General features: G+C 36.3%; 1 protein-coding gene across 4 annotated transcripts in view; it reads right to left on the reverse strand.

Moving 5' to 3' along the window:
- Positions 1–1,791: 1,791 nt before the first annotated feature.
- Positions 1,792–20,300, reverse strand: part of RYK (receptor like tyrosine kinase) — a 137,266-nt gene continuing 118,757 nt past the window's right edge. For all 4 annotated transcript variants that reach the window (XM_064378708.1, XM_064378707.1, XM_064378706.1 and 1 more), the window contains 5 exons: positions 18,431–18,563; positions 16,752–16,861; positions 16,431–16,590; positions 3,889–4,025; positions 1,792–2,930 (listed from right to left, as the gene is read on the reverse strand). In XM_064378708.1, the coding sequence (XP_064234778.1) occupies positions 2,819–2,930; positions 3,889–4,025; positions 16,431–16,590; positions 16,752–16,861; positions 18,431–18,563 (652 nt within the window). In that variant the 3' untranslated portion in view covers positions 1,792–2,818. The remainder of the gene's footprint in view (positions 2,931–3,888; positions 4,026–16,430; positions 16,591–16,751; positions 16,862–18,430; positions 18,564–20,300) is intronic.

The following is a 20,300-nucleotide window of genomic DNA, read 5'->3' on the forward strand; positions in this document are numbered from 1 at the left end:
GTCTTGTTACTTCTTCGATTTCTCACAATCCAATCTTTACAGAGGAGCTGGCACAAGCTTTTCAAAATGACAAATCAGATCAAATCACTACTTGAAAAATCCTCAAATGAATTACCATTGTATTCAGCGTAAAATATAAATGTGTACCACAGCTTACTAAGACCTGCTTCTTTGGACCACTCCCTTCCCTAACTACATTCTAGCCACGTGAGCTACCTATCTATCTCTTTTTCTAACAGCAGCAGTTAGAGAACGAATGGGAAGGGCTGAGACTGGAGGCCAGCTTGCTTCTGCTTTAAGGCTTCTGCAATTATGTGCCTTCTGTCTCTGTGTTCTCATGGCTGGCTGTTTCTTACCACTCAGATCACAATTCAAATGCCACATACTTAGAGAAGCTTGGCTAATTATGACATCTAAAATAAATTATACTCTCTAATATCACTCTGTTATTTCTATCATAGTATTTACCAAAATCTTATTTATGTTCATTATCTGCTTTTCCTAACTAGAATGCAAGATCTAGAAAGGGAAGAACCTCATCTATTTTGTTCCCTGCATTATCCTAAGAGCCAGGATACAGTAAACATTCACTAGATATATACTGAATGAACAACTCAATCCTCCTTCTATCAATAAATAAAAAAAGTTCTTACAGCAGGAAGACTACAAGAAAGAACAGAATAGAATGGACCTCTAGGTCACCAAAGCCAGCTAATACCACAAGAGTGTTTTGTCAATTTGCTTCTTTTCCATAAAAATTATATTTTCTGCAAAATCAGTAAAATGTAAAACTTCAGTAACGTTCACAATCTACAACAAAACTACTAGAAGACGATTAGTCAGAGAAATCTTATAACTGCTCTTTCCTTCCCATGTCAAAGACTCAGCAAGAAAAATCTACTGCAATAAAAATACATACATAAAAGTGTTCACAAACACAAAAAGATAAGGTTACAGGCACCACACCATCTACCAAACTGAGGGCATTTCTTACTATCTGCTAATTGGGGATAGAAGTCAGATGTCAGTATTTTTTTTTAAATAGATCTTGTAAATGTTAATAAACTGTGATTTCTAAACAATGCATCCACTTGAACACAAAATAAGAATGCCCTGAATATTAGGATGCTTGAGCTGAACTACTCCATGTACAAAATATACAGTAAGTGCTGTAAATGCTGACTGAATGCCATCTAAGAATGCAGGCTATGAATGAAAATACAATTTACAAATGGGTCAAAGGAGCTTTTTAAAAAAACAGTCCTCCAGGGACTGGCTTCATATTTCACAAAACCAAAGAACTATTAATAAATGGTACACAGAAAATCATGCCCTTGGCTTACTTGTGGAAAACCAGGTACCGTGTGAGCTATTTTTCCAGATGATGTGTTGCTGATTCATAAAGCTTTTTTAAAAACAGCAAAAGCCTCTAACTGCTGCACATTCTCCCTTATGTACCTGTGAAGATGGGAGGAGTGGCAGGCACCTGCAGGCCTAGCTATTTAGGAGGCCCATTCAACTGTTTTAGGCCAACTAAAACTGAGCATAAATACATGCATACCCCCTACTTGTTGGTTCTGGAGAAACGTTTCAGTGTTGATACTTCTCATAACATTAATTCCAACTTTTTATTAGAACCTGGAGTCTGAGCCAGCTGTAACTGTATTAGGGCTTTGGAACTTAACTGAAACATCATGAAATAAAACACAAATGTCTAGCTGTTGCATGTTCAAAGACTTACCAGACACAATAACCAATCACTCATTATGAATAATAATTTCAACACTAGCATAATATAAAACAAATCCTTTAATTTTTCAAGTGTTTAAAAAAAACAATTTTATACTTAAGCCAGCTTTGAAGATAAGCACAAAATTTACCAGTTTACAATTTTTTTTTTTTTAAACGTCAACTCAAGCACCACTCTGTGCATAGCACTATTCTAGGTGCAATAAAAAGGAATCTTAACTTTAGAAATATGAATTCACTTTCTGGAATTGTATTATCTCCTTTCCCAGAGAGTAAAAATAAATAAAATCACCATTGCTTACTACAGATCTGCCCCAAACCACTTCTGGTTCACAGAAAGGCTAATTTCTGCCAAATGTAAAATGTAATGAACTCATATCCTGCTTTCCCAAAAGTAAGAAAGCAGAATTCCTTTTCACTAAAAAAACAAAGAAACAAAAAAGAAAAACAGTTTTCCATGCAAGGGCAGTTTGCTTCTAATAAGTATTAAAAAAAAATTTTTTCCTCTAGCTTTTCTTTAAATTTTCTTCCTCTAACATTGCCCTTTTCTTGTACAAGGTAAACCAGGTATCTTTTTATGCTGTTTTTCCTTTCCTAAGTATTGCATCTTGAAGACAAACCATTTCCAAGAGTAGTGATAAAAAATAACAACATTAAAAAAACTTTAAAGGTGAGTCACTTACATCACCTTAATGAAGTAAAAAAATAAAAAGCAGTTGGCACTAATATAGCTAATTCCAAATATCTGTGTCTAAACAATTTTTAAAACTGTTTATTTCTTTTGTAAGACTGTACCCCTAGTCCAAAGTAACATGTTTTAAAAAATTTTGGCCAAAAAATTTACAAAAACCTTTCAGTTCAACCTAATAAAAGTGATATCTAGAAAATATGCCACATTATTAAGTCTGTCTTAAAAAGTTCAGATTCTAAAGCATTCCTAAGGCACGGTGATCTGGAAGACAAATGTGCTTCTGTTGGCACTGTATTAGATACGAAGCATCTATGACAGGCTTCAAGTGAGCCCCGACAGGCACCTTCCTCCTGATGCTGTAGGATTGTGAAAGAAGAGTCAGACGTAGGCTCCCAGGGCCGCATGAAACTCTGTGAGACACTGTACCAGCTGCTGAAACTTGGGCCTCTCCTCTGGATCTAAGGCCCAGCAACAGGCCATCACAGCAAACCTGCAGAGTGACAAAAATGAAAATCTGGGCTAATAATGATACAGTATTCCTAAACTTTTGGTCAGTTTGATGCCGGTTATGTTGTCTGTCTAAAGGTGGGTATGGAGAGGATGATATATTAAAAATAGATCCATTTTACTATTAGCAGCTCTAGAAAGAAGCTAAAATAAGTTATTTGGATTACATGTGTGAATTTCAATTCTTCATGACAACATATCAAAATATTTCAGCAAATATACAGAGATTTCATGTAAATACCTAAAACACAGTCAAAAGAACACCTGTGTTTTCCTGTAGTTAAGAAAAAGATCTTGGAGGAAGAGAAAGTTTTATCTAAGATCTATAAACCCTGGATCTAGAGTAAAATCAGTACAAAAGCTGCCACCTTGTCGTGGCGCAGAAACCTTCAGGGGGTTCTAGAACTGAGAACATACTCATCTGTATGTCTAATCACCCTCAATAGCCTCCTGCTTATCCCATTCTCATTACATGGCAAGATATAAACCTACGTGACAGATGCAGGAAACAGAAAGCAATTACTTTGCTCACTAGCCCAGATCATCTTCCCTGTATCAGCTGATACCAACTGGCAAGGCAAAATGACAGTAAGAAAGGTGTTTTATAACTACTGTGTCCTTTATAACTACTTTATAACTATAAAAGTCAAGTACTCACTCTATATAGAATAACTGACATAATATTCAGCCAATTTTCTTAGTACATCCATTTTCTTAGTCTGTCCTCTCAGACTAATTTATAGTGCTTAGATTATCAAATGCATGAAATAGTGACCGAATCTCCTTGACTGTATGGTTCTTTACAAGAGTCTAATTTAAATCCAAAGAGTCATTATTTTCAAAGGGAAAGCTCTGTTTGAATATGGAAACCTGCTCTTTTTCCTTTATTCCAATATAGTAAATAGAATAAAGTTCATGCCTTCAAGCTCAGAAAAACTCACAATTCATCAGGACAGTTGATTGGCTGGGCTATTCGGTAACCATCTTTCAGGTAAGCGGCCATCTCGAAGGGGTCAATGTCCACGTAGGGCGTCTGGCCCAGAGTCATGAGTTCCCACAGCGTCACTCCAAAGGCCCACTAGGAAAGGAGCAGGAGCACAATGAGGGGACATTTAAAACAACAGTCAGGGGCCTAGTGCCCACAGCCAGCTACAGGACAAAAAACAGCAGGTCAACTCAGGCTTCAGAAAAGCGAAATGTTATTTACAAAAAGAAGTCTATCATACAGTTAGTTTCTCTTGCTAAGATTTTAAAAATATGCATCCAATATTAGTATTATAAATTCTAAGCAATTAGATCTATTCGAAGTAATAGTTTACTGTTGATTACAAGCTATGTATTACAAATTATGTCTAAGATTCTTCTAATATGAGAATTTGTACCTTTAAATATTATAGCTAGTCTGCGTAACTGAGAAGTGGAAAATGAAAAGAATTCTAGTCTAATTAAAGGGAAAAGCATCCTAAGTGAAATATGCAAATGAGGGGAAACATAAGAAGTCATGGATTTTTACTGTATTTAAAGTTTTAAATTAACAGATTAAAATAACTTTCAAACTTGCCTGAGTTAGCAATCAGATTTATTTAAAATCAGCATGTAAACTACAGAAAGGAACAGGACTGGTCAACAGTGGCAACAATGTCCATTCATAGTTTGAGCGGGGCTCCCCATTTTGGCCAATTCCTGGCTGTACTCAGCTCCTGGGGAGTGTGCAGGAGGCGGGAAGCAGGCAACGTGTCTACACAAAGCTGCTGCCACATGACTGAAAAAGACTCAGATCTGGTATGTCCACTGATCTGCCACCATGCATGAACCCTGAGGTCAGAATAACTGAACTTGAATAAGGAGGGGGAAACCTGTGTACTGTAGTATCAGGTTTGTGAGTACCTACAAGTTGGAGGCATTTTGCATCCTTCAGTACATTTAATTTCCTCAATAAACCTGTGAGAATCATTGGTAGTTCAGATTTATTTGTGCTACCATGATGGGGAAACCGAGGCTCGGAGAAATAGCTTGCCAAAAAATGCATATTTTAATGAGTAAAAGAAAAAGAAAAAAAGACAAATACCAAACACAAGTCAAATACAAGTCTATTTGTAAAATCTAAGCATATTACATTAAATTTTAGGTTACTATTTTTCAGTAACAAAATCCTAAAATACTTACTTTATAAAGTAGACAAATTTTTTAAAAAGCCTTATAATAGTGAACAATAGCTACATTTCCTCCAGAATCTATGCAAACAAGAAAACAATGAAATGACATATTTTTAAAACTGTCATAGAAAGTTCTATATTGAGCCAAAATATACTTCACACAATGAAGACAAAATACAGAGTTTTCCAGAAACACAAAAGCAGAGAGACTATGTTTTTCCAGCAGACCTGTAAGGTGTATAAAAGCGGTTCTTCATGTGGAAAAAAAAATACACCACATGGAAATCTGGGTCGACACAAAGAATAAAGAGTGCTGAAAACATATTAGTAACAACTTAACATATTCTCTTGTCATGTTAAAATTTCCTTGATAGACTATTTAAAGCAAAAACAGCCAACAATATATTGTGGGGTTTATAATATACAGAGAAGTGAAAGATATGACCACAAACAGTATGAAGACTGGAAGGGGATGAGTGGAAACACTATATTGTAAGGTGCCTACATTAAACATCAAATGATATCATATTTTTGGAAAATAGAAGGCTTACACTGTAAAGCCTAGAGTAGGTTTTTTAACCTCAGCATTACTGATATTGTGGGCTAGAGGATTCTTTGTTGTGAGAAGCTGTCCTGTGCGTTGCAGGATGTTTAGCAGCCTTCTTGGAGTAGCACATCCCCCAAGCTGTGACAACCCAAAATGCCTCCAGACATAGCCAAATGTCCCTTGGCACTGACAAATAGCCTTAACCGGAGCAAAACTGTCCCAGTTAAGAACCACTGTATTAGACTGAACAACAACAAAAAATTTAAAATATCATAAACGAAGGAGAGATCATCCTTTAGATATCCAAAAATATGAACGATTCAATTTTATGCCAACAAATTCAGCAACTTAAATGAAATAAACAAATTTCTTAAAATACAAATTACCTAAACAGACAGAGAAGTAAACAGAACATCTATATAGCCCTACATCTATTAAAGATACTGAATTCACAATTCAAAACCTTTCCACAAAGAAAACTCCACATTGTTTGACTGGTGAATTCTATCAAACTTGAAAGAAAATATAAATACGTATTAGTTTCCTAGGGCTACCATAACATACCACAATAGAGTGGCTTAAACAACAGAAATTTACTTTCCCACAGTGCTGATACCTAGAAGTCCAAAACAAGGTGTCAGCGGGGCCGTGTTCCCCTGGAAACCTGTAGGGGGAATCTTTCCTTGTCTACTCCCAGCTTCAGGTGGTTGCGGGCAGCCCCTGGTATGCCTTGGTTTGCAGCTGCAGCCCTGCAGCCCCCACCTCTGTCTTCACGTGACATTTTCTCATGTGTGTGTCTCTTTTCTTAGAGTGGATGAGCGGTCATCCTAATTGAGTATGACCTCATCTTAACATTACATCTGCAATGACCCTATTTCCAAATAAGGTCACGTTCTGAGGTACTGGGGGTTAGGGCTTCGACCAGTTTTTTTTCTTTGGCGGAGAGGCGGAACACAATTCAACCCATTACACACCCAACCCTACATAAACTTTCAGAACACAGAGGAAGGAATATATCTCAATCACTTTGACAGCAGCATTATTCTAAATACCAAAACCAGGTGTTCACCCTTTTGGAACCTATTATCTTTTTCATTAACAGTGATCATAAAGGTGGAGCAGAGCCCAGCTTTGAAGTCTATGCTCTGGGAGGGGAGAGGGGCAGGGGAAAGATGGAGAAGTATGTTTAGTTTCAAAATCTCCATAGAGTCTTGGAGGCTGCTGAAATTTCCCTTATACCTACTGGGACATTCTATTCTGCTTAAAAATGGAAAAAATGATTTCAAATTAATAAAAGTTAAAGGATGGTACCTGCTCACATCTAGTTATTTGCCTATCTTTAAAACCTTACTCTATATGCAGTTTTTTTTCTGAGAATTAACAAGAGCTATATGAAATCTTAATACTGACAATCATTAGTAAATGTAATGCTTAATTTTTAAAATCATGTCCATTTTCCATAGACAAGGAAACTTACCATAGAGAAGGTAGTTTCCTGCACAAATGGAACAGAGCCCAAAGAAATGAAACTGGTTGGAAGGATGCTGCCATCTCTTTCCCTGAGATGAAATGATCCATTCAAACCAGATTTTGGAAGAAGAAAGGATGGGAATTTGTGACAAGTGCATACTGACACTTTGTACACAGGGAATAACACCATCCACTGACATTATAACACTATAACACCTCTGACTATAAGGGACTTTGATGGTAATGCTGGTGGTATTTGAGATCTGGAGTTGAACATAAGTATTACAGCAGCAATGCATATATAAGCTTTTAAAAATTACTCCTTTCTCACTGTTTTGTTCACATTATTATTGCCCCTCATTTACCTAAGGTTTTCATATTACAACCAGAACACTAAAAGACACCATAAAAAAGAACAGTCAAGCCAAAGGGAACAATGCAGTTTCATTTCCTTAAAAACTAACAAAAGTGATTAATTACATGTTGGCAAACTGACCCTTAAAAAAAATAATCAAGACAAATGGCACAGGGATGATTTGTGGAAAACTTGCTCTCTAAAGTCTTCTGATAACTGAACCATTTAAAATTTAGACAGACTTATTCTATAATTTCCTTCTGTTTGACGTCGGTGGAAAGGGGCAACAAGAAGGTCATGCTGTTCTTTCCAGAGTTTTAAGAAAGACTGTGGCTATCTCCATTTAAAGAACATTTAGGGAAACACAATGTTCTTCTATTCATCTTATTCCTGTCCCAAGAACATGTGTTATTTTATAGCTTCTATACATGTAAGATGTAAAACGGTTTTTCCACTAAAACATATGTGAATGTGACTTGTCAAAAAGTATGTAAGTAAAATTGCTTTTTTCTTTTAGCATAGCATTAACTAAAGATTAAGACATTTCCAATCATTACTTCAAGAACTTTGCAAGGTTCACCTCAGTAAACTGTAAACTGAAATGAAAATAATTCCATTCAATTTTAAATTATCTTACCTGACCACAGTAGAAGTACCATCAGGTGTTCCATGGGTAGCCTTTCTGTTGATACTAGAAACCTAATATCCCCTTCTCACACAAAGATATGGCTGCAGATACCAAAGTGCAATTAAATGAATCTGGGTTAAGTGTTTTATAAGAACTAAGGAGAAGAATTACCTGGGGTGCTTGCTAAAAAATACAGTTCCCCAGTCCTATGTTAATAATTCTGAAGCCTGGATCACATTATTTAATTAATTAATTTGTTTGTATTTTTAACAGAGATAGGGTTTCACCATGTTGGCCAAGCCACTCTCAAACTCCTGGTTTCAAGTGATCCACCCCCGTCGCCTCCCAAAGTGCTGGAATTATAGGCGTGAGCCACCACGACAGGCCTGGATCACATCATTTTAAACAAAAGTCCTTGGTGGGTCTTAAGATCAGACAAATATAGAAAGTATTCTTAGATATGTTAGCAGCAGTGATCAGATAGCAAAGACAGTCTTCATTTATTTTCATTGTAGTACAGCTGACATATAAGAAACTGCATATGAAGTATTCAACTAAGTTCTGACATACATAAACACTCCTGAAACTACTGCCACAAACAAGATAAGGAACCTATCTATCACTTCCAAAAGATTCTTTCTGCTTTGATCCTTTCCTTCCACCTCTCCCTACCACCAGCACTACCATCCCCAAGTACCCATTAAATCTGCTTTCTGTCACTACAGACAATTGGCATTTTCTAGAATTATATAAATAGAATTATTCAAGCTATGTGCTATTTTCCTAGCTTCTTTTACTCAGAATAATGATTCTGGGATTCACCCATGATGTAGCATGTACCAACATTTCATTTCTTTTTACTGAATAGTATAGTTTGTTATATGAATATTGCAGTTTGTTTACCCATTTACCTTTTGATGGGCATTTGAATTATGTTGAGATTTAGCTATTAAAAATAAAGCTGCTATGAACATCTGTATATAGTGTTGGTAAGAACATGATTTCATTTATTTAGGAGCAAAATGACTGACTATGATACATATGTATTCAACATTTTAAGAAACTGCCAAACTGTTTTCTGAAGTGATAACCCCATTTTATATTTCTGCTAGCAGTGTAAGAAGCTCTTGTTCTTTCATATCCTTGTCAACACTTGGTATGGTCAGGCTTTTCAATTTTAGCCAAACCAATAGTATCTCACTGTGGTTTGATTTTGCATTTCCCTAATGAATGACTAATAATGTTGATAATATTTTTCAAACTTGGAGAGAATTATCTTAATGTTTTGAGTTTTCTGACCAACAAAAAGGGTGTACCTCTCCTATTGTGTATGTATTCTTAAATTTCTCTCAGCAATGTATTGTATAGCTCTTTCACATTTTTTGTCAGATTTATTCCTGAGAACTTCATATTTTTTATGTTCTTAGAAACTTTTTTAAAACTTTATTTTTCATTGTTAGTGTTCAAATTATTTTTATAACTTTATTTTTCATTGTTAGTGTTCAAATTGATTTTTGTACACTGATCTTGTATCTTGTAATCTTTCTAAACTCATTTATTAGTTTTAGTAGCTTTTTTGTATATCATATTGAATTTTCTACATAGATGATCATCTTATTCTGCAAATAGTTACTTTTTCTATCCAGTGTTTTCTTCCCTTAGTGTACCGGCTACAACCTCAAGGACAGTGCTGAATAATAGAAGTGGTTAGAGTGGCCATCCTTGTCTTGTTCCTGGTATTAAATAAAAAGAATTCAGCCTTTTTACCACGAAATATGTTAGCTATAGGTTTTTCTATAGATGCCCTTTATGAGGCTTAGAATAAATGTCCAGAGAGACATGCCTCCTCCTAGATGCTTCTTCAGGTCTGGTGGGCCACAAGTGCCAAAAAAGGACCTCAGTGCCTCTGGGGTGGGGCCCTGACAAACAGCCACTGAGGTACCTTCCCACCTAGCTGAGGAATGATGTTCCCACCCCAGTGGACCTGAAAAGCACTGTACTAAGCCAAAGAGAATTATTCTTAAGTACTAAGGTTTAATATTGTTTGTTCAGTTAGCTTTTTATTTAAGATGCATTATTCTTTTCTTATTTCTTCTCTTTGGAATGAATATGTCTATTCATTACTTATCCCACCACTGTATTTTTGAAGGACATAACTTGTTTGCTTTTATAGGTTCAGAGCTAGAGAGGAATTTGCCTCAGCACAAACTGTACCTTGAGGTTCATCCATATCTGATTTAGATGATATTTAAATGACACTCTGGACTTAAGACTTTAGAGCTGATGCTAGAACAAGTTAAGACTTTTAGGGCTGTTAGGATGGAATAAATGTATTTTGCATGTGAAACTGACATAAATTATGGAAGGCCGGTGGCACAGTGTGGTGGACTGAATGTTTGTTTCCCTGCCAGTATTCATATGCTGAAATCTTAACCCCCAAGTGATGGTATCAGGAGTTGGGGCCTTTGGGAGGTGGTCAGGTCATGAGAGTGCAGCCCTCATAAGTGGGACTGATACTTTTAATGAAGAGACCACCAGAGACTCCCTCACCCCTATGCCACATGACGACCCATTTACGAACCAGGAAGGGGGTTCTCAACAGACACCAAACCTGTTGGCACCTTAATTTTGGACTTCCCAGACTCCAGAATTATGAGAATTAAATGTTTGTTATTTAAGTTATCCACTCTATGGCAGTTTGTTATAGTGGCCCCAGTACACTAAGACACCAACTCAACTTCGAACATCAGGAATCTTTAAGCAGAGAGTTATACATGATTGAAAAGTGACTACTTCTGCTATAAATCTGCCCTACAATCTCTGATTAGGAAAGACAGAGGAGCCAACACTGGATGCTACCCAGGCCATTACACAGATCTATTATTTATGGTACTTTCTGCCACTATATCAGATGCATGGACGTTACTCCATCAGAACAGTAGGGCTATCCGAAGGGAATATTAAACAGAGTAAGGACAAGTCTCTAAAGGAGAATAAAGAGCTGTTTACAAGATAGTATCGGTAAATTATCCTGAGGGAGAGCCAGCGACAGAAAACACACCCAGTATAACTACTTGATCACAGGACAGCAAGTGCTCACCTCTGAAAATACAGTAACTCTTCCTAACCTAAATCCATTCATTCCTCATTCCAAGGAAATATTAGGATGAATAAAACAATACCATTAAGTAAAACTAAATATCTTCTTAACATTAATATTAAATCTTAAATTTTTATTTCTTAAAGTCTGAAATAATCCTTGCACCTCTAGGTTTTTCAGGTCTTTAATATTAATTCCTCTTAATGTGAACATAATTAATAGTTCCAAGACTGTTGTATATAAAATCTGCAACTATAAAGAAAAAATATTAGGAATCTATGCATTACTGTAAAATTAATAATGAGTAGTTTTCTATACTTTAAAAAATAATAAGTATCCTCCATAACTCTAGCTTTCTCTTTGACACCACCATAGTTCAGCAGACTACTCTTCATGAGTATATTATCAATGTCAGGCTCCTGCTCAGGATGCAACAAGCACTGGGCTCCTTCCACAGCACTGGGCACACAGGGAGTGAGAAAGTCATATGCAGCAATGTGCTGCAGATGCAGTCTCTGGATAACTTCAGGTTTCCTTTTTTCTTCTAAATAATCATTAATATCCACAAAATAAATAATGTAAAGGGACAAGCAACACATTTTGATTTGCCCTATCCCCTAAAAACTGTTCAAATACCTGGTAATATTTGGCATGGAAGTTATTTCCTTGACTTGTTTTCTTAAGAAAATGCTTCTTAAACACAATGTAATACTAAAAAGACAAGAAAACCAATAAGAAAGAAATTCATAACTGCGTACTCCTGATTACATTTAGTAATCTCCTAATAGAAGGTAGTTCTTAAGAGCAGAATTATGTTAGCTACTATAATTAGCTAAATAATTCAAAGAAGATGTAAATCAATAACTCTATTTTCAAATAAAGGAAAAGAAAGTCACATAAAAAAAATTTATGGTGCTATCCACATCCGATGAAAACACAATAAAAACAATATCCAGAAATTCTTAAGAATGCCTACAATGATGTCATATCTTGGAATAATATTAGAAAGACATTTATAACTAGTTCTTAAGCTCAACAGTTAAAAGTTGATGTTAACCTAAGAATCTGGACATACTGAAATACTGAATCCCTTCAGTAAAAATTCTGAAAACACAACCTAGAGATGCAATGTATTATTTTTATGATGGAAAACATTAATGTATTTCTAAATAAATCATACAGAATGCTTAATAACAAAAAAACGCAAAAATGTTAAGATGTCTTAAAGGACAGAGAAAATGTTTCCTCCAAGGCAGCAGTATCATTTGTTGGGCGCTACATTTACATCTAAAAATAATGTATTTTACATGTGTGTAGACTCTGGTGGAAGTGTCCAAAAATAAAACATTAAATGTAACTTTTAAGCCCCCAACTTCGCCCATAAAGAAAAAGTGGCAACAGAATATAATGACTGTGTGTACACATTTCCAACCCAAATGTTAAAAAGCAATCTTCAACATGTGAGCTTTAAAATATTTTAAGAATTAAAATAAAATTCAATCCCAAAAAACTAAAAGTAGGATTTTTACATGAATAGTCACATCATAGTGACTCAGGACACTGAGGCAGGAGGACCACTTGAGCCCAGGAGTACAGGCTGCACTGAGCTATGACTGCACCACTGTATCGCTGCACTCCAGCCTGGGCAATAGAGTGAGACCCTGTGTCTAAGAAAAAAAAAAGCAATACATATTTTGGGGGCCTCCACTGTGCAAGCAAACAGCACTACTAGCCATCTTGCATTCTCCTTTGAAATACATCAGTAACTCCTTTTTCTAAGAGAATAATAAAAAAATTTCCAATCTCTTCAAATTACATGAAATACTTATAGATTATCATCTAAGAATTATCTTCCATTTTCTGCCCATCAAACTAGTTTTGGTTCACCACAACAACTGCCATCTCATTTCAGCAAAGGCAACTATATTTCAATAAATCACAAAATAAAAATTTTAAATCAACCACTGAAAATAAAAAAAAATAACATCCCAAAGAGACAAGTGAATCCATCTTTTAAATCAATTGTGGAATAAAATTTTCGAAGTAAACACTAAGAAAAGTTTATTTGACTTTCCTACATTTAAAAATGTTTAGATGCGAGATTTTAGTAAAGGCTTAGACTTGAAAACCACACTACTCTAATTCAACTGATATGTTTTAAAATTATGTTCTACAACCAAAGCCAAATCGATTTCTCCTGCCCCTCTTCCCACTCGATGAAAACAGCTTTGCTCAATGAACAGCTGGTAAACAGTTCCAACTATAATTCAGAATTTCTGAATAAAGATTTGGCAACTCTAAAACCAAAAACCTTATGAAAGAGTAGAACCAGTCCTTACTGTCAATATAGCAGCTATGCACTGGCCTTAAATCAAACTCTGCTTTCCCTTCATATGTTATCTGAAAAAAATCAAAATCAAAACCAAAATGTAACCCTTCTCTCCCTAAAATAAAGCCCAGGTTCTCTTTAAGTAGCCATTTAAAGTATATAAGCTGTTTTGCCTATTTGTACTGCTTTACTTGGTATGTTTAACTTCTAGACAATTAATGCTAGAAAGACATTTAATTCATCAAAGTTCTGGAAAAACAGACCAGGACTAGTACCCCACTGCTCTATAAGTTGAGCCCTGGGATTCAGTATCCAAGAGTCTGGTTGTATTTCCCTCATCCTGCCACCCACCTGCCACCATGCCTCACACTCTCTGGTTAGGAGAGGCTGTGGACAACATGAAACAGGTTGTCCTTCACTGTTAGCTTCTGTGACTGCTCTGAGAAGCAGATCCCATCGCTTCTTATAATCATTCATATTTACTTTGCTCATCTCACAAGTGTCAGATAAATTGTTTCTTTGAGAATAGTTTATCTTGAGTTAAAACAAAGTATTTTGAAGTTATATACAATGGAAGGCCTTGATTTTAATTTAAAAAATTTAAACATTATATAAGTAAATTGCTCATTCATATTAAGAGAACACATTTTATCAAAATACTTGGTATGTAAAAGGAGCAATTTATCTGTATTAGTCCATTCTCACACTACTATGAAGAAATACCCAAGACTGGGTAATTTATAAAGGAAAGGTTGAATTATTTCTGCTTTTCTGGGGAGGCCTCAAGAAACTTACAATCATGACAGAAGGCAAAGGAGAAGCAGGCACCTTCTTCACAGGGTGGCAAGATGGAGTGAGTGAAAGCAGGGGAAAAGCCAGACGCTTATAAAACCATCAGATCTCATGAGAGTCATGAGAACAGCATGGGGAAACTGCCCCTATGATCCAATTACCTCCACCCTTGGTCTCACCCTTGATACGTGGGGATTATGAAAATCACAATTCAAGATGAGATTGTGGGTGGGGACATAGCCAAACCATATCAATATCAAATAGCACATAGTTTCTAAAAAGGAAAAAAAAATTATTTAGTAGTTAAAAGTTAATAAGAGAATTTTTCTCCTTTCTCAAATTATTCTAAGGATTTTAAATTAGAATATCAGTTACTGATTGCAGTGAACTGAATGGTAGCCCCAAAGATATGTCCATGTAGCCCCAAAGATACGTCCATGTCCTAATCCCCAAAACTTGTAATTACCTTACAGGACAGAACGTGTGATTAAGTTAAGGACCTTGAGGGGAAAAGTTTATTCTGGATTATGTAGATGGATTCTAAATCGTATGTATCCTTTTAAGAGGGAGGCAGAGAGAGTTTGAAAGACAGACACACGTGAAGGAGAACGTGGTATGAACTTGGAACAGAGAGAAATGGAACCACAAGCCAGAGAATGCCAACAGCCACCAGGAGCTGAAAGAGGCAAGGACTGCTTCTCCATGAGAGCCTCTGGAGGGAGCCCAGCCTTGACTACACCTTGATTTCAGACACTTGGCCTCAGAGAAACCAAGAAAGACTCTATTTCTACTGTTTTCAGCCACCGAGGTTGTAGTAATTTGTTACAACAGCCTCAGAAAACTCATACACTGAGAAGCAGCATATATACCAATTAATATAATTAATTATTGTACAGTAATACACAATTAAAAGACTAATCCTTAAAACATACACACTTTGAAACAAAAGTATAGTCCTAAATTATAAATAAAGTACAGAGACACAAGAAAAAATGATATAGTAAGCCCAATTCTTACAGTTGAAACTTAGAAGCAAATTATTCTATAGAATTTCACATGTAACACAAACAGGTTATCATTGAGTGAACATATGTGGGACCGTACAAGTAGAAGTTTTACCTAATCCCTAAATATTCAACAACAGTAATAAAGTCTAACAGGCAAGAGATACAAAAATAAATTACACTTAGTCTTCCAAATAAGACTAAGAAGTGACAGAAATTTAAAATGGCTGTAAAATATGCACAAGTGAATGTGGCTTCTGAAACTATACATCACTAGGTATAAAGGACCCAACTATGATCTGGCTGAGTGGGCAGAACCACCCAGAAACTGACAACAGGAAGTGCATGACGTGGGGGATTATAAATTTTATGGGTCATAACACTTAGAAGAGGTCATCTGAATAAAAGAAAACATCTTTATGATCTGGCAATGATTTGGTCTGTCTCTTAAATAAGGAAAGAAAAATAATGAAATTGCTGTAACCCCTCTGAGTCTCAAAATCCTCACCTTTAAAACTGGGATACCACAGCCTACCTCCTAAAGTTAATAGTACTTCTGTTGCCAGGCATGGTGACTCATGCCTGTAACCTCAGCACTTTGGGAGGCCGAGTCAGGTGGATCACCTGAGGTGAGGAGTTCAAGACTAGCCTGGCCAACATGGTGAAACCCTGTCTCTACTAAAAATACAAAATTACATGCCTGTAATCCCAGCTACTACTTGGGAGCCTGAGGCCAGAGAATCACTTGAAACTGGGAGGCAGAGATTGCAGTGAGTTGAGATCATGCCATTGCACTCCAGCCTGGGCTACAAGAGCAGAACTCCATCAAAAAAAACCAAAACAACAACAACAACAAAAAACAGTGCTCCTGTCAGAGCAGTACTGTGAAGATGAAATGAGATTATACACAGTGCTGGCCTATGAGGGTCACAGCTCCTCTCTATAAACTGGTTGACTAGCAGCTAATTACACTTGCCTTCTGGATGAAAAATTTCAGGGAACAGCTAGTAGATTATTTTCCAAAGACAAAAATGGTAAAACATTTAAAAACAAAAAGCTGTATTTCTCTATTATTTTTCTATCTGGGGGTCCCAGCACTTACCACATCACTAGCGCTGGAGAACTCGTTATTAACCAGACTTTCAAGAGCCATCCAACGAACTGGCCTGTTTTCATTGTCCCCCAGACAGTGATAGTCCATGGGGAACAAGTCTCTGGAGAGGGCATTGTCTGTGATCTTAACTTGAAGTGTGTCATCAATCCTGAAAAGTAAAGACATGAACATCAAATGTAATCAGAGTATTAAAAAGTAGGGATCACCACCACCCTTAAATACAACACAAGTCCCACTGTGACTCCCAGAGAACCCCAAATCCAGGAAGCACTCTCCATCAAGTGACAGTATCAAGCTCATGGCACCTACACACAGTTCCTAGCAGCCAGGTCTTTGTGGATGACTTCCCTTCTGGCCAAATAGCTCATGCCACAGGCAATCTGAATAGCCATGTGTACCAGGTCTTGTTGAGAAATTGCCTGTGGTAACAAAAAAAAAGGACATGGTTTGCAAATAGCACACACAGATGATGGCACTTTCTTATTTTATTACACATTCCTACTCCATCCAAAAATACTGCTTTAAACCTACACACAGAATTTTTAAAAGCCATTTCTTGACCAAGAATATGTTCCCATATATCCCTATATTTATAACAACTATAGCCCTTATTCCTCTGTAATCTACCATTTACTTCTCTGTCTCCTTTCATCTGTTAGATGTTATCTCCCCAATATCCAGCACATACAGCAGCTGCTCAATAAATCTATTCAGTGAATACTGAGTTCTCAAGGTAATATTTCATATGTTTATTATTCAATAATCTTTTTTGTTTCTCAAAACAGTAGTCTGTATTAGGAGATTCTCTCCTCAGGATCATTTTCAAATAAGCACAAGTGTAAGCCAGGTGCAGTGCCTCATGCCCATAATCCCAGCATTTTGGGAGGCTGAGGTGGGAGGATCACTTGAGCCCAGGAGGGAGCTTGAGACCAACCTGGACAACATAGGGAGGCCCTGTCTCTACAAAAAAAAATTATTTTTAAAAAATTAGCCAGGTATGGTGGCATGTTCCTGTGGTCCCAGCTACTCAGGAAGCTGAGGTAGGAGGATTGCTTAAGCATGGGAGGTTGAAGCTGCAGTGAGCTGTGATCACACAACCGCCCTCCACCCTTGGTGACTGAGATCCAGTGTAACAAAAAACAAAAAAACCAAAGTGTAAGTCTCCAGCTCTTTCTTCTGATATGCTCTTCTAGGTGTGTGTCAGTACTCCAGGCTAAGGCATATAATCCTTCCCCAAGTAATGCAGATGGGCCACAGCCTCTGACCACTTGTTGAGAATCCCAGCTTTAGTCTTGTCTATTTACAAAGCATATTATACATATTAAGTCAAATATTCAATGCAGCCTTTGAACTCATTTTCTCCTGGCAACTATAATAAGTATATTATTATACATCCTAAAGCAACTTAATGGGGCTACCAGATACAGCAGACAGCAAAATACCCACTACACTTTACTACCCCTACCATCATAATATACTTGGTATCTGACCTTTGCTTCAGTTATATACACAAGCACAAAAGAGAAAAACTCTTAGATGACTGCCATCTTACAGCCAAGCATATTAACAATATATCCAATTACCTCCCACAATCTAGACCTCGAGTTATCACCAGGCTTTGGTACAGAATAAACCAAATGGCTCTAGAAAGTCTGTTTCCATTCCTAAGAGGAAAATCTAGGACAAGTACCCTTAGTTATCAGGAAAACACTTGAGATGTTATTACAAAGGGTTTGAGTTGATTATGAGTAAGTACATAATGAAAATATAAGGAAAACTTCAGCATCAGCACAGTGTAAGCCTCAAGGCAGGAACATAAGCTGACATTTTCCTTTAAACCAACAGGTTATAAATAACTTGTGGTTCATTTTGAGGTTCTTTTTTGTAGGCCTTTAAACAGTTTATATTTAGGAATATTAATAGCTACTTTCAAAGACATTATCAGAAACTACTGGTAAATAATTGGTATTCGGGCAAATTTTTCTCACCTGTGGATTATTGGCCTCTACTAACTTGCACTGCCGTAAAAACAATTTAAGATTCCCCCAATTCATGTAAGGCAATATCACCATGGGCTTTTCTCCTTCTTCTATGCACACATGAGTAATAGGAAGAAGATTTCTATAAAATAACAAAAAATTGGGAGAAAGACAAAGGAATCCAAAATGTTAGGGGCTTATTTCTAATAAAAATAAAGATAATCTAAAACAAAACAAAATCCCCCAAAATACTTAAAAACATGATTACCATTAAAAATGTAAAATTATAAGTGCTCTATATTTTAAACCAGACTTAAGTGTTCCCCATATATGCACATTCTTGGTAAGGAAAAGTCATAAACTCAAAGTTGCTTCTCGTGGGCTGGATTTTCTGAAGGCACACTCTAACCACACTGTATCTTTACTCCAAAGGGCAATTAATCAGAGACATCTAAAAAATGACTTGCCCATGAGTCTATTATGATAATAATATTCCACTCTATTATCACACATGGGAAAAAAAAAAAGGCCCAATCCAGACTGTGGTCAAGAATAGGATCATCATAAAGGTCTCTAAAAGGCTGAAACTGCCGCAAAACCAAAAAGTTCTTAGCTGGTCACATTGGATTTAGAATCCGATTTTTGAATCCTAGATTTACTAATTACTATCAGTGTGACCATCTGTCTCCTGGCTTTAGCTTCCATACTTATAACATAGGGACCCCGCCGACCATAAAAAGTTACTTACTATGATATGCAAAATGAAACCAAGCATGTGGTGGACAATCCTCTTCCTATTTTAATTTATATGGCATGCATACATACATTTCATCCTATTATCTAATAACACTTCCTCCACTGACATCTGGAAATAACTGTTCATTTTTCCCAAGGTTATGTAACTTTTTACATAATTATATCATTTTCCCCACTAAGTTAAAAATTGCTAGCAGACAAAAACTAAGGTAAATTCAATTTTTACACCCAACACTTTGTATTCTATGCTATATACAACAAACATTTAATAACAAGTAACAGAAACAAGTAGGCTTAAAACATTCCTACTCCTTTACTTAGCAAATTTTGCTTCTAAGGATGTTTAATAAGGAAATACATTAAACATAAAAAAGCTAGTTAATGAAAAAGGATAGTTAATGTAATATTAGTAGTAAAAGTACCAAACAGCTCGAATGTTCAAAAGTAATGAAAGAATAACAATATGAAAATATGAGTAAAACCTTATAAGAAAGTAAGATACAAAATTCACATTTGCAAGGTAATTATAAAAATGGAGAAAAATAATAATAAAGGTCTACACAGAAATATGCAGAGTTGAGTTGTCTTTGTGAGACTATAATTTCAGCCTTGTTTCCTGTATTTCCTAAAAATTATCTCAATTGAGCATGTATCACTTTTTAAACCCCAGTTATAAAACTGTGGCACAAACACCAGTGCACAAGTGGCAAAGCTATGCACTCCCCTCATATTTGCAGAAGTTACTAACATGGAAAGCACAACCCTGAGGAAGTGGGAAAATGAGGACTTAGAGATCAGCAAACCTGTAAGAGACAACCTCTCTACGACTGGCAACGACTAGGAGTTCCACTTTATATGCAAGGAAACCCATGCTAGGAGATAAAGTTTAGGTAATCTGCCAAGGACAAAGAGCAAGTACATGGAGAAAAAAATCAGATCTTCATCTGATTCAACACCCTTTGCATTCCCTTGGACCACCAGACTTTCTCTCCCAGAGGAACAAGGGAGATCACATGGAAGATCACAGAGCCTTCTTTCCACCAGCTCCCATGAACACTAAAATGACTACAGGTTCACACTTAGGATTAACTTGGGCATGCTATGATTTCAGGGTAAAAACTAA

Source organism: Aotus nancymaae, unplaced genomic scaffold (genome assembly GCF_030222135.1).
Source record: "Aotus nancymaae isolate 86718 unplaced genomic scaffold, 86718_ANA_hifiasm-v0.15.2.pri h1tg000019l, whole genome shotgun sequence".
Taxonomy (NCBI): Eukaryota; Metazoa; Chordata; class Mammalia; order Primates; family Aotidae; genus Aotus; species Aotus nancymaae.